This window comes from Sus scrofa, chromosome 1, assembly GCF_000003025.6.
Source record: "Sus scrofa isolate TJ Tabasco breed Duroc chromosome 1, Sscrofa11.1, whole genome shotgun sequence".
In the NCBI taxonomy this organism is placed as follows: Eukaryota; Metazoa; Chordata; class Mammalia; order Artiodactyla; family Suidae; genus Sus; species Sus scrofa.
The window spans coordinates 44,851,290-44,876,558 of record NC_010443.5 but is presented as its reverse complement, the minus strand read 5'-3'; the positions used below and the strand labels follow the sequence as shown (position 1 = coordinate 44,876,558).

At 38.4% G+C, this 25,269-nt stretch overlaps 1 protein-coding gene and 1 long non-coding RNA gene across 3 annotated transcripts in view; one reads left to right on the top strand and one right to left on the bottom strand.

The window, feature by feature from the left end:
- LOC110260274 overlaps positions 1–25,269 on the top strand; it is a 45,210-nt gene that overhangs the window by 13,025 nt on the left and 6,916 nt on the right. Inside the window, exon 3 of one of the 2 annotated variants that reach the window (XR_002343262.1) lies at positions 14,784–16,392. The exons of the other annotated variant lie outside the window; for it this stretch is intronic. This is a non-coding gene — a long non-coding RNA (uncharacterized LOC110260274). Of the gene's footprint in view, positions 1–14,783; positions 16,393–25,269 lie in introns of those variants that run through there. 2 annotated transcript variants of the gene reach the window in all.
- GPRC6A (G protein-coupled receptor class C group 6 member A) lies at positions 1,041–23,828 on the bottom strand. The gene is made up of 6 exons (XM_021089187.1): positions 21,763–23,828; positions 19,699–20,002; positions 16,530–17,366; positions 8,686–8,898; positions 6,649–6,772; positions 1,041–3,897 (listed from the first exon to the last, which is right to left on the bottom strand). The coding sequence occupies exons 1-6, from the start codon at positions 21,954–21,956 to the stop codon at positions 2,783–2,785; spliced, it is 2,787 nt and encodes a 928-aa protein (XP_020944846.1). The 5' UTR covers positions 21,957–23,828; the 3' UTR covers positions 1,041–2,782.

Below are 25,269 nucleotides of genomic sequence, written 5' to 3'. Positions count from 1 at the left end.
AGAAGCAGCTAACAGCAGAATACAGGAGGCAGAAGAACAAAGAAGCGAGGTGGAGGACAGACTAACAGAAATTACAGATGCAGAACAGAAAAGAGAAAACAGATTGAAAAGAAATGAAGAGTCTCAAGAGAACTCTGGGATGTTAAAGGCACCAACATCCGTATTATAGGGGTGCCATTAGCAGAAGAGAGAGAGAAGGGGACAGAAAAAATATTCCAAGAGATAATAGCTGAAAACTTCCCTAACATGGGAAAGGAACACTCACTCAAATCCAGGAAGCACAATGAGTACCATATAAAATAAACCCAAGGAGGAATGCATCAAGACACATATTAATCAAAGCGACCAAAATTAAAGACAGAGAAAATCTTGAAAGCAGCTAGGGAAAAGAAACAACTAACATACAAGGGAATCCCAATAAGGTTATCAGCAGATTTTTCAGCAGAAACTCTGCAGGCCAGAAGGGAGTGGCATGATATACTTAACGTGATGAAAGGAAAAAACCTCCAACCAAGATGACTCTACCCAGCAAGGCTCTCATTCAGATTTGAAGGAGAAATCAAAACCTTCACAGATAAGCAAAAGTTGAGAGAATTCAGCAACACTAAACCAGCCTTACAACAAATACTAAAGGAACTTCTCTAGGCAGGAAAGAAAAGACAGCAACAGGAAACAAAAATGCGACAAATGACAAGGCTCACCAGGAAAGGTATATATACAGTAGAGATACGAAATCATCCATGCACAATTATACCACCAAAATCAGAAATCATGAGAAGAGGTGGGTACAAATGCAGGACACTGGAGATGAACTTGCAATTAAGAGAACAACAATTTAAAACAATCTCATATACATATAGACTCTTCTATCAAAACTTCAGAATAACTGCAAACCAAAAATCTACAATTGATACACAAACAAGGAATCTCTGGAGAAGAAATATATCTCATAGTAAATAAGTGCATAATCCAACATGAAAGGGGTCATTTGACATTATTCTTGGAATGCTGAAGTCTTCTTAGATCTGATTCTGATTCCCTTTCTATCAAAGAATTTATGATAATTATAATTAAATAATGCAACTGTAAAATTAAATAAATTACAAAAAAATTGTCCAGTAGCTGGCCATTTCCCAGGCAGGAAGTGGTAGATGTTGGTGCCAGACTTGAAGAGGCTGAGCATTGGGATAAGGAGTTTTGACTTATTGTAGGAGGAGTATTGACTTATTTGACAACTGAGTAACATGAAGAGGTTTTTACTGTAGAAACATATCTCCTGGAAATGAGTGGCAACATTTATTCTAAATGTTTAGAATAAAGCATTGAGAGACCAGAGTCAAATGTGAAGGCTATTGCAATAATCTATGAAAGAAGTGATGACAGCCTAGATTAAGGAAGTTATGACAGGGGTAGAGATCTTGGCAAGGGTTTGCTAAAATGCAGGAATTAGAAAATAAAAGAAAGTAGAGATGGGTGAAGCAGATTGTGGAGTTAAGGGTGAAAAGGATGAATCTCAGGGTTCTGACTAGCCTAGTGGTAGTGCAGCATTCTGAGAAGTGGAAAACAGGAGGGGAGGAGTTGGGAGAAGGAAATTATGGATTAAATTTTAGGCATACTGACTTCGAAGTGTTAGAGGGACAAAGAGGTGGGCTGATTAGAGAATGAACTGGACCAGAGATGTGGTTTCGGGAGTTGTCTGGATCAAAGTTAAGACATGAGGATGATGATATTGTAGCAAGGCTCTCATTGTGTTGAGGGAAAGAAGATTTAGATTGAGGAAGGAACTCTGGGGAATACCCACATTTAAGAGGCAAGTAGAGGAAGACTTGCCAGCAATGGAGACCAAAACCCAATGGTCAGGGATGTCAGAGTAGAACTAAAAGAGTCTTTACATCAGGTTGAGAAATAACTGAAAGCTTTAAAAATCACAGAGGGAATGAAGAAGGAGAATTTCAAGGAGGAAGAATTATACCATAAAAATACCATTAAAAGAGGGTGAATGCTTTAAAATGAGCATTGGATTTGACAGACAAAAAGCCTCAGGGAATTTTTCTGTGAACTGGTTTTGCAAAGTGGTACAATTAGAAGCCAGATTTCAGTGGTCTCAGAACTATTGGGTCACAAGTCCATCATGGCACTGTTGTTTCAAGCATGCAGTTATGAAAAGGAGGGAGAGAGCAGTAGCTAAAGAGAATGTCAGGATCATTGGAGACAATGTTATTTTTTATGTTTATCCATTTTGTAAGGATGGGATTGATGTGAAGGGGCAGGAAAATCCTTATCACCAGCCCTGACCTGTTGTTCCCTGAGCTTGGAGGCTTACAGCCATTTGAATACCTTTATATTTAGCATATCACCTGGCACATGGTAACTGCTCAAGTGCTTGTTTAGCTGAATTGAGCGGATGAGGTGGGAAAGTAAAGATGCCCAGGAGCAGAGGAGAACCCACAGAAAGGGGTTTGAGAAGAGGATGGAATAAGGATGATGCATTATGGGCTAATTTTGAATAGAAGAGGTACCTTTAACTATGGGCCCAAGAGGAAGGAGGTAAAGACTGGGGCAGATGGAGGTGGTGAGGAAGGAAAGGAGTCTCAGGTTGAGGGCTCTATTTTCTTTGTTAAACAGATGGTTGAACAGAGGGAGTGTTCAAGCAAAATTTGGTGAAGATAGCAGTAGTGAAGAAATGTATGGGATATATTGACTTGGAAAGTAAAGGCACATCCCTAAGGCAAAGACCCTAGAAACATTTTATGTTGGAGTGTACCTTCTCTTAAAGACTCATTCAGATACTTGAAGTTCTTTTTCGAGGCAAAGCATTAGATACATATGTAGCATTTTCTCTGCATACGCATGCAAATGCTTGTGCCTGAAAATCTTCCCTTTTCTGCCAGGCTGCAGACTTGCCAGCAGAGCTGCGACTGGTTGTTGTGACATTGCTGTTGGTGGTGTCCAGTGAAACATGACTCACGGCAAGACTGCTTGCACAGTGGGAAGAGTAACTGTAAATCATCTTGAGAAAGGCAGATTTGGTGTTAGTGTCTTGCTTACAAAGAATAACATAGCATTTGGGGAAGAATGTGCAACATAGGATCCCATAGTTAGATATCAAAATAACAATGATCTCCACAGCTGGCAAGTATTTGCCAAAGGTGGTAGTGTAGATGGGGATGAATGTGATCCAAGCTATGAAGTAAATGAGCATGCCAAATGTTATGAACTTGGCTTCATTGTAATTCTCAGGTAATTTCCTGCCTTTGAAGGCAAATATGAAGCAAATGAAGGCCAGGATGGCAATATAGCCCAGCATGGTGCCAAATGCAAGGATAGATCCCTCCTCACATTCTAGGATAATGACTCTGGGCAAGGAGACATTCTCTTCCACAGCAGGTGCTGCGAAGATTAGCCAGAGTGTGCAGATGACAACCTGGATCCCTGTGCAAGTGAAGACGATGGGGATGGGTTTATAGAGGCACTTGAGGAACTTCTGCAACTTGGGATCAAAGCTGAAGGCCAGCAAAATTTTCAGGGACTTCATCAAAATGCAAGAGATGCAGAGAGTAAAGCTGACACCAAAGAGCATCTGCCTGGTTTTACACGTGAAGTTTTGTGGTTCTCCAATGAAAAAACCTGTGCTGGCAAAGTTGAGGAAATGACAGAAGAGGATTACATAGCAGACTGTTAATCCCCCGGAGGATTTCACAACGGGTGTGTTCAGGTTTCTTGTAAATATTATGCCGATGGCCAGAACAAACACTATTCCTAGTAGAGAGAGCGCCAGGAGCAGGATAGCCAAGGAGTCATTCCAGTTGAGGTACTCCACTTCCTTTTCAAAGCACATTGTGCTCCTTACAGGGGCCCAGTGAGTTTCATTGTTGCATAAAAGGCAGTGATCCATATCTAAAAGACAGAGGAGATTCAGTTACACTACAAACATTTAAACTCGGTGGTTGTCTGCAATACTACAAATGAGACTCCTCATAATCTGACTGAAAAACGGATATAGATGTGTCACATTGGTTACTTATTAATATAAAGCGTTCACACAACACAAAGAAGGTGAGAGAGAAAGGGTGATGGTGAGGGAAGAGGAAGAGGGAAGAGAAAAAAAGGAAGAGAAAAAGCCGTCTAGGCTGTTAGTCTTTAGGAAATGAATATACTCAGGATAGATGCTAGCCTCTTTGGAACCAGACGTATCTCAAACTCTCCTTCAAAACACTTGCAGTTCCTGTAATCTTCAATAAGGTTATTGAACTTTCTGAGCCTCTTTCCAAATCCTTTTTTAAAAAGTAGACCTTGGGAGTTCCCTTCATGGCTCAGTGGTTAACGAATCCGACTAAGAACCATGAGGTTGCAGATTCGATCCCTGGCCTCACTCAGTGGGTTAAGGATCCGGTGTTGCCGTGAGCTGTGGTGTAGGTTGCAGACGTGGCTTGGATCCCATGTTGCTGTGGCTCTGGCGTAGGCTGGCAGCTACAGCTCCTATTCGACCCTTAGTCTGGGAACCTCCATATGATGTGGGAGCGGCCCTAGAAATGGCAAAAAGACCAAAAAATAAAATAAAAAAATAAAAAAAATAAAAAATAGACCTTGTCTCACTGAGATGCTGCCTTCAGTGAGATAGTAATTATAAAATGCCTTGCTTAGAGCATATTAGACACTTAATATGGCAGGAGCTACTGTTATAAATAAGGCTGCAGTTCCTTTAAAAACAGAGACAATATGGCTGGGCCACCCTAACTGCTCTCTGAAAGCGAGATAACACAAGATTGTAGTCAGTGACAGCTGGTGAAGAATTAAAGTTTAGTTTTTTCCCCCAGAGGTTAGTAATATTGAGCCTCTCACAAGGCAGTGATAAGCTGGAAAGTGATTTATGCCGATCCTGCCTGCAGAGTGGCATAAAGAGTTGATGTCAGAGGGGCTGTCTGGGAATATGATTGCATTTGTCTCCCCATTCCTACCCCCTAAAGATGGAGTCCCAGCTTCTTTCAAAAAGCCTCTCGCCTATCATCCAGTTGATTACATTCCACGGTGCCTATGTTTTCTTCATCAATGTCAAAGTCAAGTTGTGTTTCTGTTTATAAGCTTCACCACATTTCCAGCCTCCTTGTCTTTCTAAATCCTAATTCCTACAAATATCCATTCTTCTCTGTCTTCCCCTTAACCGCTGCTGCTAGCATCTGCCATTTCATGTTCAGTGAACATTTATTGGCCCTGTTTATGCACAAGAGCTGTGTGCTGGAAACATAGAGAAGAATAGGAGATGATGTCTTTTCAGCTCTCCTGAAATTCTTGCTTTTCCTCCAGAGTTGTGCTCGTCTTCTACACTTCTTGGAAGTAACTTGTCCTGGTTTTCAAAAGAAAACCCAGATTGTATCTTGAAAGACTCCTATATCTTTTTTTTTTTTTTTTCTTTTTAGGGCCACCGTTAGCATGTGGAGGTTCCCGGGCTAGGGGTCAAATCAGAGCTACAGCTGCCAGCCTACACCACAGCCACAGCAATGCCAGATCTGAGCTGTGTCTGTGACCTATACCACAACTCACAGCAACATCAGATCCTTAACCCACTGAGCGAGGCCAGGGATCAAACCCATAACCTCATGGTTCCTAGTCAGATTTGTTTCCACTGTGCCACAACGGGAACTTCAAGACTCTTATATCTTTATGAGAAATAAATGCTGTGTACTCTCTTGGTGTTTTATTTATCCCACTTAGCCGGCAGTTGCTGGATACCATATTGCCTGGAATATTTTCCACTCAATTACTTCATTACACAGCACAGCCCTCCTAAGGTTGAGATAAATGGCATGTTGATGAAACACTGATAGAACACTGTTGCAGTTTTTTACATTGGGACACTTCTCTTCTTGGAGCCAATAAAGAAAAAGAATGAACTTTTGGGAACTCTTTTGGCTCTGGGGTTCTCAGCTTTTATAGAAGGTGAGTACGAATACTACAATAAACCGGGGAATTTAATGCTTTTCAACTAGGCTTAACTCCAGGAAAAGCACTCATGGCTCTTTTTAGGACATCAAAGGCTGCTGACCTCACTCTTGTTCTTTACTTGTGTATTTTGTTCTGATCTTTGCAAATTGTTAAAAACAGGTTTGGCAGGTAATCAGCGAGGAGCACCTCATCTCTGCCAGTGGTTCCCCTCTTCTTCTCATGAAAGGTTCTTTCTTCTTAGGCTTCGCTGTTAGCTCTTGGTAGGAATAGCACAATCTCTAGGATAGGCACACCTCTGGGTTTTCATCATATTCAGTTTAGTTAATTCAACATATATTTATTTATAGATATTGTGCTCAAGTTACAAGTCAAGCATGTCTGTGTGGGGCACACATGGACAAAAATTGGCAGAGAACGTGTATTAATGTAAGAGGTGCTGAGAGGAAGTCCAGTGGATGGGATGACATTTTCCCTTGGAAATAAAGCTACTTTTATATCTGTTACGTATTGGTTGTGCATCTGCTGCTATACTAGGGCAGATTTCATGATCAAATGAAATCTCACTGGAATTTAATCTAGCAGACACATAAGACATCTTTTATTTTTCAAATAAAAAAATAAATAAAATAGACTTCATATAAAAAAATTGGCCTATGAGACATGGGTCAGGTGTGTCAGTGTACATATTGTAGTGAGTGTAATTACCTGTCTGATTACTATAGTGATTTTCAGGACAGTTCGCACATTCATAGCAGCAGATGTGTTGACTTTTTGTGATTTTCTTCATTTGCCCAGGGAGGCATTCCTTGGAGCATTTAGATTGAATTTGCTGCAAAGAGAAAAGAAATCCCAAATAGTTTTTTTTTTTTTTTCCAAAAATTCATCCTAAAAAAAAAGTTTATCCTGTTTTCGACTTAAAAGATTTATTTACAAAACAGTATTTTGGTCTCTTTTTTTCATAGTGTAATAGAATTGTTTTCTTTTCTGGAGGAATTTCAACAAGTTTAAAACATAGAAAATAGTTCAGATAGTGAAACTGCTTAGGAAGAACACAGTTTTTGTCACATTAATACATTTGTAAGCAAATAAGGAAAATTAACTCTTAGAAAGTCCCTAGCAAAGGCAAAATGTGTAGTGGTAGAAGTAAAGAAAGAAGTGATGTTTGGAAAATTTCAATCCTGTGGTGTATAAAGAGTTCAACTATATAAGAAAATAGTAAATTATTGGATTTTTGTATTCTTTTGAAGAAGGTTATTAATCATGCTATCCAAGGAGCATGTCCAATCTAAACTTTAAAAAACAGGAAAATTTTGATTTAAAAACCCATTAACTTACTAGTTAAAAAGATAATGCTAGATATATAAATAATATTTAAATCATCCAGAGAAATTAGGTTATAATTCTGCATGTCACAATGTGAGTCACACACAGCATCCCACTTTTATGGAACCCTCTGTTTCCAGTATAGCTATTACCTCCTTGTATTTCAGCTTTTTTTTTTTTTTTCATTCATAATCCCTAACTCATGGCACATATTGTGAGATAAAAAATTACTGTCTTACTCTTACCCTGGGGAAGCCAAAGCAGAATGAGGCTTTCTCTAGATTCTCTTAACACTATTGCTAGCCTGGCACAAAGTCCCTAGTTAACTAGTTTTTCCTCTGGGACCTGAAAATGACCTGACTGAGAGAGAAAAGTAGCCAACATTAGTAGCCTTGTGTTCAGAAGAGATGGCTTTCTTCCTCTCACCACAGCTATTGCTGATCTGGGTTTTCAGCTGGCAGGTTATCTGCCTTATGGATTCCCCAGGGAAAACTTTTAATCGGAAGTATCCACACTCCTGTATCATGCTCAGAAGACACAAAAGGATTTGACTATGAGATAAAGTTGTACATCATTAGGGGGATAAAAGCGAAACCCTTCTTCCCAGCAACACAGTTCCTTCTCTCTCCCCACATAAGAGACAGACAGCAAAGACCTTCTAAAGTCTAGTATTGGTAATTTGGGACTATCAATAGGTTTAAGATTGTTTGGTATTGTGGATTATGGGTTTTGATGACTTACAAAAATGCTGATACTCCAACTAGCCTGCATATTGACAAGTGAATCTTGAAATCTGACCTAGTTGATTCACATAATGTTGGTTCCTACTACCTCCCTGAATTATTTCTGGGTGTTTCTATCAGAAAGGAAGACTTGTCCCTCTTTTCACTGTTGTCAGCCCCTTCCATTTAGTCCCTAAAGCTCCACTCAGTTATCCGTTATCCCATCATCTCCCCCTCATTAAGTGTCTCCCCTACAAAGTCTGGAGATGTCCTGTCACAAATAAAAACAGCCCTTCTTGCAGAAATTATATTAATGCTCAGTAGCATTTAGGACCCACTGTAGGTTAGAGATCGTGAATTTCAAGTGAGAATAGTCGGCAAGGTAGGTTTTCTATTCTTTTTCTTTTTTGTTTGTTTTGGCCAAGTTCAGCTACACGGGGGCTACACTGATTAGGCAGAGAGTTTACTTTAACCAGAACTATACTTTGGTCCAATATATATGATGAAGAGAAAGAGATGGGCAAGGGGATTGAGGGTGTGTACAAGGGAGTGATATACAAGTTGACCATGGAATTTAAGGAGGGAAGCTGTAGACAGAGAACAGGTGGTAGGATCACTGGAGGTCCTGGTGGGGTCAAGAACTTTGCAGTTGAATTACCAACTAAGTTAAATACAAAGCAGCCAGTCACAAAATTACCTTAAGATTCCTGAACTCATTTCTTGTTTCTTGGTCTGTGACAATGAAGACATCATTCTTCAGGTCATATTGTGCCAACTTGGTGATAGTCATGTGGCCATCAATCTCCTTCCAGAGCACAACATCATATCCGGTATTCATATCTCCATGGGCATCAAAATGAAATGAGCTCCCTCCATCCATGAATGTCACATTTTTCAGTACATGAAGTAACTAAGAAAAATATAAACAGAAACAAAGACTGATAGAAATATTTTAAGTATATCAGTTACCCTAAGTATAATACTACCTTACAAGGGATATCACCTAAAAATTAGAAAAAGGACATTCTGGATCAGTGAGTGTGGTAACTAGTTGAGAAGGTTATTAACCACTAGGCAACAATTTGAGAATTGTGGCCTCATTTCCACCAAAATCTTCCTCTGTAAATTTGAGAAAGCAAGTTAATGTTTATGAAGGTAGCGTCTCTAGCCTATAACATCTGAGCATCTTTATTTTTCCACCTTGCAAAACTTCGGAATGAGTCCTCTGGGGCAGATGCCTGGGCTCTGATTCTAGTTCCATGTTTCATTAGTAGTATGGTCTTGACAGTTACAATATTTTTCTAGGCTTTGGCTGAGGTAAAAGAAACCTACCTAATGGGATTATTTTAAGGATTAAATGTAATTATGCATGTAAACAATTTAGCCCAGCATCTGGCATAAATTGAGTTAATAAAGTTTAGCTTAATGCCTTTAAAATACCTGTTATGGGGTTCCCGTCGTGGCTCAGTGGTTAATGAATCTGACTAGGAACCATGAGGTTGCAGGTTCAATCCCTGGCCTTGCTCAGTGGGTTAAGGATCCGGCATTGCCATGAGCTGTGGTGTATGTTGCAGACGTGGCTCGGATCCCGCAATGCTGTGGCTCTGGCGTAGGCTGGCGTCTACAACTGCTATTAGACCCCTAGCCTGGGAACCTACCTCCATATGCCTCAGGAGTGGCCCTAGAAATGGCAAAAAAGACAAAAAATAAAAAATAAAATAAAATACCTGTTATTAGTTAATAGGGATATTGTAGAAATAAATAAAAATACTTTGAGTCTATCAACTAATAATGTCACCTGATATCCATATATTACTTGCTAATATTCAAATCTGTGATGTCCTTTTACTCCGTGACAACTCAGTGAATGAAGCAGAGCTGGGGTCCCTTCCTCTTTTCTCAGAGAAGATCCCAGCCAAGGGGTGAAGTACTTTGTCTGGGGACACACATCTTGACTTTCATTCTGGGGTCTTTCCATTGCACCGAAAGATATATCGATTTCAAATCTCCTCACTGCTTTTTCCCACCTGACTGAAATCAATCATCAGTGTGCCATTTGGAGTTAAGGAAAGCAGGAAAATTCATCCTTCCTGTCTGGAGTCACAGTCAGCCTGGGTCTCTGAGTAGGCAATCCAAATCTGTAGTTGTCATGCTCACCATCCTTCTGTTGAAGGCTAAGGGGACAGAGCTGCAGAGCTGGGAGACAGTCCAGTAACAATAGCACCACACCCTGCTCTTGGGGCATGTACTTCAGAGTGTCCCTGCCTGAGAAGTTAAATTGATGGGCCTAAGATAACTGCTAGTGCCTTCCCTCTAAATCCATACTTTATTACTCATTTGGTGCAGATCTTATCATCTCCAATGGCTTTCAAGTCTGTTTCAGTAAATGAGAGTATAGTAAGGTGACCTCTCAATTCTATTTCCAATTTAGTTCAGAAAATGATTTTTTTTAACTTGAGAAGAAAGAAATATAATGAAAAATTACTTTCTTGTCACTTAATTTGTACAGTGAGAATTTATATGCAGGACAGCTAGAACACAAAATGTTTTATTGACAAATGAGGTAGCCATATTGAGTTTGCACTGCAGAGAAAGAATACTGGACTGAAGGAGAGGAAAACAGCAGTTCTGACTCCACTGTTAGCTTGATATATAATTATGGCTAAGTAAAACACATTGGGCCCATGCCTCTAAATCTGTGAGGCTTATGTGGCTTTTGTTGGGTGCAAAGTCTATAGAACAAGGCAGAAATTATTCTCTTTGAATCGAATTATACTTTTTCTATTTTTTCTCTTTTGTGAATGTTCCTTTCATTTTTTTTTTTTTGCAAATAGAATATAAGAAAAGCAAATTGTATTTTAAATAAATATGTTACCTACAATGGTCATGTCAATGACCAAATATCACTTTAGCAAAATTTTAGTGTGTATACTTAGGTATATACATTGATTTTTTTCTTAATTAGTATTGTTTTAAAGAAGCAAGATATCAGATCTAACATGGTAGAATTAACCAACAAAATCTTATTCCAGCAATTGCCTGGAACAAAAAATATGGAGGGAAAAAAAATAGAAGTAAAGCCCCACCTTCAATGTTCCCATGTCTACGTGTGTATTGATTTTTCTTCTGTTCCATCCATAAGCCCCAGTTACTTAGTTCTTTTGGGAGCTTTTCCTCTTCCATTCTTTTATTTGAACTATAATTTCCACCAGTTTTTTCCTGCATTTAATTATGTTTTTACAGAGTAAGTCTCTAGCATATATACCTTCTGTAAATAATGTTAACAATGTATGATGTAAATAAACTAGTATAATTCTGTTTGTCCTCTATGGGGAAGATAGTGGAAGCAAATAAAATGGTGCTTTCATTACTTGTTAAATATTCTATCAAAGAGTTGCTCTCGATTAAGGTAAATTTTGAACATTAATGCTACAGTTAATAAGCTATTAAAGGCTTTTTCCACCCATTATTTTTCAGAGACTCTGAACCTCACTGTAATTTGATCCTACAAAGTTTAGAGAGTAGGATTTGCATTTCCATGATTATATAATTCACCTCTGTATGGTAATGACCTGTTTTTGAGAACACAAGGCCAGGAGGCCACTCCAGTTAAGCTGTTGTGGTTGATGTTGTTTTCCATGTCCCCAGCTGCTCTGCTGTCCACTGCATCGCCATGAGTGAGTCTGTGCTTAGGAAAAGAGGCATCTACGTAAATTAGAGAATAGCAGAGAAATCATACTTCTATCTCTTGCATCTGCACCTTATGTCTTTTTCTTTTGTAAAGTTTTCCATGGTGTAGCAAAAATCACACTGGACTAAGGCTGGGACAGCTTCACTGTTAACTATTTCAGTGACTAGAAGTCAGACCCTTACTGCTGAAGTCCCCTCTGTCGCTAAACTGCTTCCAGTCTCAGTCACCAATAACACTTCCTCTTGCCAGTTCTCCAGGATTAAGTGTAGTGAACATCACTCTGTGGATTTACCATAGCATTTAAAGATTAGAGATGATGTATGTCAATGCTTAGTATAGTAGACCTTAAAAATTAATTCGTTATTATTTTCCTTACCACTCCAAAATCATTCCCTTCTTGGACCATCTCTCTTCTGGCTTTCAGACAACTACACTTGAATTTATCATAATTTCAAATTCAATTATCTCCAAAATAGAATGCGTAGTAATTCTTCTCCCCACCAGACCTTCACTTTTTTCTCTTTCCATCTCAGCAAATGGCATTGGTTGCCCCAAAAATTTAGAACCATTTGCAACATCTTTGCTTCTTTCTGTCATATTTTACATCCACTCTGTCTCCAATTGCTCTTCATCTTTCCTCTGAAGTATCCATGTATATTCCTCTCCATCTTCCTTGTCGCACCCTTAGTACCTGTGGTACTTATACCTGTAATATAAAGCATCCTTATTGTATGTCTGGATTTCCAAATTAGTCTTTCCCTGTCTGTCTTGTGTTCCTCTAATCAATGCACATTGCAGTAAGAATGCTATTTCTATACTGGGAAGCAAGTCACATCACTCTTCTGTCTAAAAATAACTTTAATCAGGAGCTCCCTAGTGGCCTAATGGTTAAGGATTCAGTGTTGTCACTGCTGTGGCTCGGGTTTGATCTCAGGCCAAGGAATGTCCCTATGCTGTGGGTGTGACCAAAATTTTTTTAAAATAAAAATAAGGATAGCTTTAATTGGCTCCCCTTTGCTCTCTCAAGTCCAAGCCTTTTAACATAGCTTGCGAACTTTCTATTGGAAGAATGGTTTTTGAACCAGCAGTATCAGCTCGACCTGAGAGACTGTTAGAAGTGCAGACTTTCAGGTTCCCCATACTGGAACTACTGAATTAGCTTCAACATGAAAATAAGATTCCCACGTAATTTAACTGTCCATCCAAGTTAGAGATGCTCTGATTGATAAGGCCTTAATGATGGATGCTTCACTCACCCTCCACTTTCCTTTGCCTGTAATTTCTACAAATGACTCCAGTTCTAAGGCAGTATTTTCTGCTCTCTAAAGATGTCTTGCTTTCTGTCACTTCTGTGACTTTACTGGAGTATTTCTATCCTGCCTAACTCCCGCTCATCTATCACATTCACCAGAGATGTCATGAACTTGGAGAATGTTCTCTGAATTGCTAATACTGGATTAGCTGCCTCAATTATACGCTTCCCTGCCATCTTGTATTTATATGGAACATTACAATACGTTATTCTGCACTGTAATCAGCTCCTTAATTGTTTCATTGTAAACCCCACTAGACATGTGACTCCTTTAGGACGAGAATTGTCTTGTTCTCTATAATATTTTCAGCACTCAATACAATGGCTGAAACACTGAGACATCCAACAAATATTTGCTAACTAATTGTGTGACTAGTAGTTTGACTGTTATACATTCTCTCATCCCACGTACATCACATCCTACCTTGTATATCATCCAAAGGAAAGGAAAGCAGGAAAATCAAAATCATTATTCACTACAAGGAGGTGGCATCCTCACACATAGGAGAAACATTGAAAAAATCTGTTGAGATGAAACTAAGTAGGTAAGTAAGACTGTGCAGTCCCTCAATTCTGTTCATGGATATCACCAAGTGAAGAGCCAAAGGAAAGATTATCCTCAAATTTTGGAGAAAACCAATTCCTTTAAAGTTATTTGAATCTAAAACCATTCAGAAAGTATTTTTTAAATACTAGTGAATTTTGCCAGGGGACAAAATAATTTTTAGGAATATATCTTTGATTAGTGACCCTAAATGTTGCTGATCTTTCAAATTTGATGTCTATAGAGATTTCTTTATAAAAAGACAATTGTTTGCATTATTTTTCCTTCTGAATCTGGCACAAACGTGGCTCACTCACTCATGATCAAAAGAGCAAGGCAGGCATCTGTTCCTCCTTTCCAGTCTGTTTCTGTTTGTTTCTAGATAACCATGCTCCCAGGGGAATACAGACTGATCCCAGGCTTCTAGTGTTTAAATAAAACATTTTAGAAGACTCTGCTTCGATTATACTTTCTCAAGATTTAGCCTCAGCATGTTTGAGACCTATTCCTGATGTAAAACACTTTCCCAGGTCTCTGGTGGATAAATAGCTATTGCTATTTGTATTTCTCTTTCCTTCTGAGTGTCTTTTTTTTTTTTTTGTCTTTTTGTCTTTTTGTCTTTGTTGTTGTTATTGTTGTTGTTGCTATTTCTTGGGCCGCTTCCGCGGCATATGGAGGTTCCCAGGCTAGGAGTTGAATCGGAGCTGCAGCCACCGGCCTACGCCAGAGCCACAGCAACGCGGGATCCGAGCCGCGTCTGCAACCTACACCCCAGCTCACGGCAACGCTGGATCGTTAACCCACTGAGCAAGGGCAGGGACCGAACCCGCAACCTCATGGTTCCTAGTCGGATTCGTTAACCACTGCGCCACGACGGGAACTCCCCTTCTGAGTGTCTTTATAGCTTCTCCCCTTTATCTGATTTTTATTTTCTCTGCATTCCTCTTTCTCAACCTCTCATTCTTAAAATTTCATGTGGTAATTTCCACTTAACTTACAGGTTTTATTTTATTTTATTTTATTTTACCAGTCTTTCATTAAAGTTTTACACTTCTAAGAGTATGCTTTCAAACAGGCATCTTAAATCACTAGACATATAATGTTTAGCAATAATAAAAAGGTTTTTACAGCAGGATAGCCCTGGAAACCTCATATATATATACACACACATATTTATGTATGTATATTTGTAAGGAGAGTTTTGATTGAAAATAAAATTCCTAATCTCTGGTCTTACCTCTTCCTTAGGTTTTGTTGCCTTGCATTTACAAGGTGAAAACTAGTTTCAAAATGAGCAACTTAAAACATCCTATGACCATCATATGATCCACTCAGATGTAAGCTGATCACCTCAGACTTTGGAGCTTGTGTTTATGGGTGTTTAAAGTAAAAATGACACAAGTAGAAATAGCCTTTCCTGGACACTCACTTTTGTGATCAGAAGAATTGGATCTTATTCCCTTTTACCTTTTTTTTTCCCCTAACAGATTTAAGATATATTTTGGGGGAGTATGATTCTGCCTTAAGACAGACAAGTTTGGCTTTGAATATACATGATTGAAAAATTTGTTTTAAAGGAGTAAAATTTATCATATAAAGCAGCAGTTTGCTTTTAAATGCCTCGTGTATGGACATTTTAAAAACACCATGGGAAATGTTCACTGAATAGGGCCACATTAAGTTGTTCGGGGGTTTTTTGGTTTGTTTGTTTTTGTTTTTGTTTTTGGCTGCATGTGGAAGTTCCCAGGCCAGGGATCCAACCCCCACCACAGCACTAACCCAAGCTGCTCTGCAGTGACAATGCCAGATCTTTAACCCACCACACCACAGGGAAACTCCTGACCACATTCATCTTTAATTTGAGTTTAACCCACAGAGCTATCAAAGAGGAGAAGGGGAAAGACTTCTTTTACATAATTCATGTTTCATTTAAACCTGAGATATGGCAGGAATTGTTATGACTGACCCAACAACACTCATGAATAAGACTGGGTCCTAGGGAGACTGCCTTAAGTAAGACTCATAACTGGAGGCATTGAGACTACAACCACCAGAGATACCATGAAAAGCAAGAGGTATGGAGGCAGAAGATCCAGACTAGAGTCATACTTCCGGTACTTTTATCTTCAGTTTCCTTATTCATAGTGTTTAGCAATAATAAAAAGGATCATTAATCATGCCTGGCCTTGTATTTGTTAAGAACATTAAGAGAGATAATTAATATGAAGCTTTAAAAAACTGCAAGATCAGATACAAATCCATAAACCAAAGGAGAATAGCACTATCAACAGAATCTTCTCGGAAAATAAAAGAACACAACTTTGGTGGGTTAGAGTTGGAGGTGAAGGTAAAATAAAAACTCAATTATCCTTAAGAACAAATAATTGACGCCAATGATTATTCTCTGGGACTTCACCTCTGGTGTCCTGCCCCTCAGTAAGCCACATCTACGCTCCGCTTTCCCCAAGGGACCCTCTGAGTCCCGCAGCTGCAGTCATCTGTTGAATTGATTTATGCTGCATGATCTGAGGTGTCCATACACATATCTGGCAGTTAACTGGGTCAGTTGGCTTGGACACTTAACTTGTGGTTTTTACAGCAGGATAGCCCTGGTAACCTCATACTTTGCAGGAACATTGTGACCTGACCTATGTGGATAGCTACTAAGAACAAAGGAACCTGACACCAAGAAGTTTGTAATTATTAGCCACGCCCCTCCCTCAACTTGCCTTTAAAAATGCTTTACTGAAACCCTTTGAGGAGTTTAGGGCTTTTTTGGGCACAAGCCACCTGTCTCCTTACATCGTCCTGCAATAAACCTTTCTCTGCTCAAAAAAAAAAAAAAAAAAAAAAAAAAGAACTAAAGATAGAAATGCAGATTATTCAAACACTGGAAATATCTACTTATTAAAAGCGGTTTATATAAATATTTGTAAACTAAAGCAAGGAAGGAAATGATGGTAGAAGAATTTTCTCAAATGTGTGAGTTAGTACCTCCCATGGTTGAAAGGCATTGGGGTTCTGACAGTCTCGAGCTTGGCACAGATCCCGAATGGCATATCCAAGGGCAAACACTGCAAGCTGAATACTGTGGACAAATCCCGGCTCAGTGTAATCCCACAGGAAGTCATTTCTCAGGGAGAAGTTCCTTTCTATGTCCTTGTTAGCCTTGTAGGCCAAAGTCCCCTGAGAATAGTTGGAAATGCACTGACTCAAATCACTGTCCTTAGCATCTGCACAGGCAGCCAAGAGCATGGCATATTCATTTAAGGGCTTGTTATTATCACTGGGAAACATATGCAGATTTTGAAGAAAGGAATGGAAAGAGGACATGTTCCCTCTTCTAAAGGTAAATCCTACAACTTTACCAATCCTTTTAACATTAGGAATGGTAGTTATCTTGGTGGCTGTTGACCAGTTATCACTAGCAATCCAGATCTTATTTATATTCCTTTCAATGGCTTTACTGAAGAGATTGAAAACATGGAATTGACTCAGAAACACCACAATGACATTAACTTGGGCTTCTGCTATGATTTTCTCAAGTGCCTGATTGATCCTGACTTCAATGGTATTATCTGAGAGAAAGGCCGGGAGAACTTCTTTGAAGGCTATGCACACGTTATTTGCCACAGCCTGAATTGTAAAAGTGTTGAGAGCCAGTCGTCCATAGTCATCATCTGTGGTTATGATGCCAATCCAGTTCCAGCCAGATTTCCGAATCAGTTGGGCCATTGCTTTAGTCTGGTAGAAGTCACTGGGCACAGTCCGTAAAAATGAAGGAAATCGAATTTTGTCACTCAGGGTTTCTGCAGTTGATTCATAACTCACCTGGAAAGGGACAACATCTTTGTTACGGTGTTGATGAGCTGCAGGTGGCTATTCATAGTAGGTGTGCTTCTCTTTGATTTCTGTGAGTTTCCATAATATATTCTAAATTCTTTGATCCCTTGTATCCTTTACCTCTGAGGGACTACTTTATAAATAGCTTAAATCATGATATTTAGAACCTGGTGATTTAGTCAGTGCTTTTCAATCATTTAATACTGTTTGAATAGTAGAAGTCCTTCAAGATTCTACCTTATATCTCCACCCACATGCCTATGTCCATTTCTATCTATCTTATATTTCAGGCCAGAGACAATAGTGGATATTATTTAAAGACTTAGAGATAAATATGGGAAAATACAGCCAGTCAAAGGAGCAAAATGAATTTTGGAACACTTTGTTCAAAATTTGTATAAACAACGACTTTGGTGATATTTATTCTAGGCAAAATAAAGCATCCAGACAAATAATCATCTGTTTAGAGGTCAGAATTTTTTTTTCTCTAAAGGACCACATGTAAAATACTGGTCAGTCACATATAGTCTCTGGCTCTCTGTCTCTCTCTCTATATATATATAGTATTTTTTGTTATAATCTTTTTAAGAAGGTAAAAATTATTCTTAGTGTGACAGCACAAGAGCATGAGAGCCACATTTGACCCACAGGCTACAGTTTCCTGACCCCTAATCTACTCAAATGGACAGCAGCGTTTTGGGAAACCTACCTAAGGTGTGCAGAGTTTTCCCTAATTTACAGCTCTGGAGATTTTAGTCTAAGGAGAGTTACCATCTTCCACAGCTGCAATTGCACTGTACACTTTGTCAGTGATTTTTTTTTTACTATTTAAAGCAGCTACATGGTAATGCAGGAAGACAATAGGCTTTGGAGTCCAACAAACTGTTAGAATCCTGACTCTAATAAATTTGGCAAAGTTAGTTCACATTTCTTTGCCTGTTCAATGACATGATTCTTGTGAAGATTGAAGGAGAAAATTTATATGGATATTAGCACACAGTGGACAGTCACTAAATCTTAGTTCCCTTCCTGGTGCCTGACATTGCTATGCTCACCTTCACTGTGCGACTTGGGCCTCTGTAAAATCACTGTTACCTATGGAGGGCGTGCTCTCCTATTGTGTAGTCTACCATGGAAATTACAATTTTACATTAAATAACCCTTGTTAAAAAATAGTCTACTTTTCTTACTTGTAACCTAACTAATCTTACACATAGTCTAGAAATTTGGGGCCAAAGCCTCATCTCTGAGCTATTTGGGGGAATAATTCTTTTTGTTTGTTCTGTTTTGGACTTAAGCTTTTTGTTATCAAACTCACTAGGCTATAACAGAACTCTCAAGAACTGTACTCATTTAGTCTACTTCCAGAAAGTTATATATTTCTTATGCATAAATGTATATGTATTTCTATCTGTTTACTTATATCAGATGGTCATTTCATTTCTTGATAATCTGCAATAAGCCTCTTCTAACTTTTAGTTTCTAATCTTTGCTGAGCTTAGAAAGCAGTAACCTAGTGAGTTACAGAGTGATGTGATATAAAAGTTAGTAGCTCAAAATCAAAGCTAAGGGAGCTTGTTTGACTCTGAGTAACGTGAAGGAACTTAGTGCAATGCTCTCTAATATGTGCTTTTGTCTTTCAGAGACCATTTGCTATTTCCTGGTTATCAGCTGGCATTATAGGAAGCTAAGTAGTTCCTCAACTCTTCTCAAAGCCTTTCCATCATACTCAGAACAAAATTGCAAACCACATCGCAGCTTACATGACCCAGCCCTTGTCAGTCTCTACAAATTGGTCTTTTACTCTGCTTCTTTCTGCTCAAACTGATTTAGCCATATTGACCTTTTGTTATTCTTTGGACATTTCAACTTTTCACTTACTGTTTTCTCAGCCTGGATACTCTTGTTTCCTCCCCCATCTTCTCTTGGCTGTCTCCATTCGTTCAAGTTTCAGGCTAAATGTCACCTCCTTGAGAAGTCTTCCTTGACTTCCATACTCCCTTACCCCCCACTTCCCCTTCAATTCTGTTCCTAATAACTGACTGATGTTATTTTAGAAACAAGGTAGTTGAGGTGCCCAGAAATTTCTGTCTTATCCAAGTCATGCTGAAAGCTCTCAGGAAGTAGACCTGACAGACTGAGGGGTGACTACTCCTTGGTGCTTTGATTACTATATTATCTGTAATAGCCTAGCCTCTCTTTGACTGAAGAGAAAGGTTGAAGTCAAAGCATCTCCGAAACACATTTTCCAGACTATCCTGATCTTTTCAAAATAAAGAATATGACCAAATCCAACACATAGAGCTAGAATAAAACCCACCTGTGGTATAAGCTGTAAATTCAGCATCCTGGAGACTGCCATGGTTATTTCTGAGTAGCCAGCACCTATGACCGCCTTTACCCTTGGCGTGTAGCTGGAATAGTCACACTTAAACTCCACGATTTCTCCAGAGCTGTTGAACTTAGAGAGAAACCTCAGAGCAGCTGCCATTGCCACAGTGACATCTGTACAAGTGTCATAGATTTCATATCCTAGTTTGACACCAGATAATAGTGTTGAATTATTGATCATCTCAATGCTGTGTATCATGGCAAGAGTTTGAAGAAAATTTGATATTTCAAAGCTGTTGAGAAACAAGTTTTTTTTTTAAATCAGAACATACTTCTTCTACAGACATGGTGATATCCTATTTTATTTTCATTTCTGCCTTATAATAAATTCCTGAATCAATGAAGGGGGGATCTGTATTTTATTTTTTTAAATTTTTAATGGAAAATTTTCTGAAAGGTATATAGGAACCTACAGTTTCTTACATGGGGTCTTCAGAACAGGATTTAACCCTTTATTGATTAAATTTGGGATCATTTGGAGTATTCAATTTAATATTCTTCAGTATACTGTAGATTATCTGATTTTCGTTCCCTTTTGTAGTTAGATGCCAGCATCTTATTGTTATCCAAGTATCTGCTTTTTTAGACTTACTTTACTTTTCTGATGCTAGTCTATTGTGGTTAGAAACCAGATTAATAAAACTTTTAAGAATTACATATAAAACAGGCCCTGGATAAAAGCCCAATAGCTTCCTCCTAGGTAATGTGCACTATTTAAGTTCCAAGGCACAGATATTTCCTCTTTTAGTGGGTTTACCCAGTTGATTTCTGGACCTGTGATTATTCTAGAGCACTGAATTGTTTGATTACTGATCAAGTTTATCTCACCCACCACTATATACAAAAGGTACCTAATACATAGTAAGAATTCAGTAAGTATTCTTAAGTGAATAAAAGGGGATATTTTTGTTCAGGGTTTTGATATTTTCAAGTTTCTTTTTAATTCATTGATTTATGATAAATTGCTAATCAAATAATGCTATTTGTCATTGCAGAGTATCTAAATGTGGAGTTTGGCAAATGAGCATTAAATTTTTAAGTTAAAGAAAGAAACAAAGAAGAAAGAAAGGTTAAAGTGATGATCTGTCTAACAAATAAAATGTGTGCTGTTTTCAGAGTCCACCTCATGTTAGTTCCATGAATATTCGAAGCACTTTGGTATTTACCTCAGTATCCCTCATGCCTAGACTAGGGCCTCGGTAAAGCACATATTTGATCAGTACATGTTCAGTGTTGAATAAATGCTATTCTCTCAAGGAGTGACAATAAGGTGAAAGGATGTTCAGAGATTTTTTTTCCAGAATAATTTGCTTATTGGTCAAATGAGCCTTTTTAGCATTTTCCATCCTTATTTTTTGGCCTATGATTATGCAGTCATTCTTTGGTGCCAATTTAGTGCTCTGAAAATCTTAATTAATTATTTTGGGGTGTTCACTGGTATTCCTGTTAATCAGTGATTAATATGACAGTAGCTCAAAGTGCCCAACTTATGGGGAAAATGCCAGGAAGGAGTCTTTGTGAAATGTGGGGTTACATTTTATCTGAAAGCATTCATAGTGTTGAAAAACATGTCAGTGTAGATAAAAATGTTAAGTCTGTTTTAAACAAAGGATTACATAAAGATCCAGGTTTGAAACAACCCATGTTCATGAGAGATGAAAATACAGATGTGCTGTATATGTTTGTAGTGGACAGGCTACAGTGTCTTTTCATTGGTTTTATCGCGTGACTTCAGGGGTTATTCGTTTTAGGCAAAATCCAAATAAATAATTTAATGGAAAGCATTCATTGCCTCTATACTTGGAAGATGATTACACATGTAGTGCTAATATGTGTCTCTTTTAAGGAAGAATTGCAAGACTATATGCAACTTAAAAATATGAGCTTACATTTTATTAAAATAATTTAGATGTTAATACAAATAAACATTTACATGCCCTAGTCTTATGGTATAATCTTGAAGTCTAATTGTGTTCTTTGAGGCTTTACTCACCCGACACATTTCTGGATCTCTGGTCGCCTGGGGTAGTCTTCTGAGGAAAGCATTTTTTCATGAATGGCAAACAAACCTCCAATTATGATATGTCCTGGAGAACTGGCAGCCATAAAGTCGTCAGGGGCCTGGCAAGGCTGGCGAGTAGCAAAAATAATCACAAAACAGGTAATCAGTATGATCAACAGTGCCATGTTCCTATCTCACTTGCTCACTTCTTGCAAGTTCTTAGGGACCATGGAGCTCACAGAGTGCCAGGAACATGCTTCCTATTTCACCTGTAAACACTATGGAAGGTATAGGACAGTGTCAGGGGCCAGAAACAGTCAGTGTTCAAATACTTGATGACAGTCATAACAGTTCTTCACCAATGAGAGCTTATCAGACTCTCATACCCCACTGTTGATGTGTGATCACAGTTACTCCAGGTGTAAGCTGACAGATTAGAAACCCAGCTCCTCACTGTGATACACTCTTTTACTCCACTGACATGTCAAGGCTTTTATAGAATCGTCAAGAGGGAGCCGTTTGGGAAAGTTTTCCCCACTGCAGAAACGGACAGTTTTGCATTTTCACGGGTATCACATTCAAGGCACAAAAGCTGCAAAGTTTACAGACTGTTTAGAAAAAGAGAATCCCATATTTATTTTTCCGGAAAAACTCTACGTAAAAACATGAAATTCAGCTAAGTTTAGATATTTATCACCTCCAGTTTACATGTGTTAGAAATAAAGAGTTTCTGTGGTGATGGGCAAAACAAAAAAATGAGGTGAAACTTGTCTGATATTGTATTTGCTTTGAACAAGAGAGGTCCATCATAGATGACTGACATTTCCATGGCTGTTTGCGGATTCTATTTTTATAAATTTGGAACTCAAATGCTTCCGAATCTGAACTGATATGGCTTTATGGATATCTTTCAGAATTTAACAAAAGATAGATAAATCTCAGTAACCAGTACCATCAAGAAGAAGTTAAACAATTTTAACTTTATTTTTTAAAATCAGTCCTCTTCCAGCATTAGGTTAAGGAGAAATAGCTTTGGGCAAGCTATTCCACGTCTAATGCATCCAGCTTATTTAATGGGTAGCAGATACATTTAAATGAACAGTACAGTGACAATTAAGGTATTTTTCATCATTCAGATTTCCCTTTTACATTGACATATGCGGTTATGCCAGCTAAAAAGTGGAGACGTCACAACTCTTCACTGTCAAATGTTTCCTTAAGTCTTATCATTTTTACCAGTGGCAGGATTTCCTCTTAGGATCCAAACCTGTAAGTTTCAGTTGTCCAGAAAGTTTAATATTCATGAGTTTGAAGTCTCTTCAAATGTTCAGCAATTGTATTTTACCCATCTTAAATCTTTATTATTCATTTATGCATTTGTACATATGCGCATGGAAATATTTATTTTTTAATAAAATTAGTTCTTTTGCTCATATATCTCCAGAGTCTATCATCACAAGTTCAAAGATGACTTTGGTGAAGATATACTAAAAAAATAAGAAATTCAGATAACTGTCTAGCAAAAGTATATAGTAAGTATAAAGTAACTCACTGATACTTAAGGAATGACCCTCATGTGACCATATTGCCCAGACCTAACATTTATTTGAAAAATCAGTGACAAAAGTTATACCAATGATATCTCTTGGGTTGCAGTTTTTGGGTTGCAGTTTTAACTTTAGGGTCTTTGTTATCTGACAAAAAGATAAACTGCACTTTCTTAATTTAGTAAATATAATCTAAACTGGGAAGTCTGTTTCTATAAGGGAGCCTTCCCAAAGATAGGAAAACAGAAGGTTTTGAAAGCCTTTGTTCTGTAAAATTCAAGGTTATGTGGCAGAAGGGGTTCAAACTTTGGATGCTGACAGACAGGGTGGCTCTGCCCACCACTTAGCACATGACCATGAACGAGTTACTGAACTTTTCCGAACAATAATTTTCTCATATATAAAATGGATAAGATATTCTATTTCATGGGTATGTTTTGAGACTTGTGCTGAATCAATTTGTAAAGCTCCTATATTCTTTTTTTTTTTTTTCATTTTTAGGGCCGCACCTGTGGCACATGGAAGTTCCCCATTTAGGGGTTGAATCAGAGCCACAGCTGCCAGCCTACACCACAGCCACAGCAATACCAGATCTGAGCCACATCTGCAACCCATGCTGCAGCTTACAGCAGCACTGGATTTGTAACTCACTGAGGGAGGCCAGGGATTGAACCTACACCCTCATGGAGACTAGTTGGGTTCTTAACCTGCTGAGTCACAATTCAAGCTCCTATATTTTAGTAGGCACTCAATAATTAGCTCCTGTCTTAATTTATTAAGGCTGTTATCACAAAAATACCGTAAGTTGGGTGGCCTATAATCAACAGACATCTATTCCTCACAGTACTGGAGGCTGGAAAGTCCAAAATGATGGTGCCAGCAGATTTGATGTCTGCTAACAGCTTGCTATAGCCTCACGTGAAAGGGCAAGGGAGCTCTCAAAGTACACTTTTATAAAGGCACTAATCCCATTCAGGAGGGCAGAGCTTTTCAAAGGTCTCAATTCCTAATACCATCACCTTTGGGGTTGGGTTTCAACATATGAATTTTGGGAGGATACAAACACTCAGTACATAGCAGCTGCCTCCTTCCTCGTCCCAAAGCCAAATGAAAATTATTAATTCCTAAATTTGGAGTGCTTTCTACGGTGGCTAAATCATGGTTCAGAGCTCTCCCGAGACATCTTAAATGCATGCCTGGTAGAGACGATGATGTTTGTAGTAGTACCACTGGCTGGTTGTGATCTCCCTAGAATGTATATCCACTACTGAGTTCAGAGTGAAGGAAGATAGAGTATATTAATTACTTTAGAATTTCACTGGACACATTATCTTCATTGTTGTAGTTTCTGTTATTATCAAAATTTAATTTCAGACCAGGGACACAACTTTTAGTCATCATTTTGAATCTATAGTTACTACATATTTTCTGCAATCCAAAAACACTTAAAAATGACCACAATAACTCTTACTATTTGAGTTTGTTTTTGTTTGTTTGTTTGTTTGTTTTTCTTAGCTGTTCCTGAAAGATCAAAACCCAAAGAAATTTTGAGAGATGAATTACTGGTAACACTAGCTTGCTCCTCCTTTTGATCTCAAAGTTCTATATTTCTTTGTAACTGTCTGTATATGAAGAGATAAAAGGCTAGTATCATTTAAATGGAATAGTACCAAAGTGATAGCGCTACCCAAGTAGCTCTCATAAAGACACCATTGCCCTGTTTGGACAGGTATAGTAGGAATGGAAAATCAATGAATAAGGATGCTTTGCTCTGTCATTATTAGTCTGTAGCAGTGATGATGGATTGACTCACTGCAGCCCAGAAAGCTGACTTGAGCTACAGGATTCACTAGGTATGATCAACATCTCATATAATCTGTTACTATAATTATTCACTTGCAAAAGTCAAATTTTCAATTCATACATGCTTAAGCAGCATTGAATGCTAGAG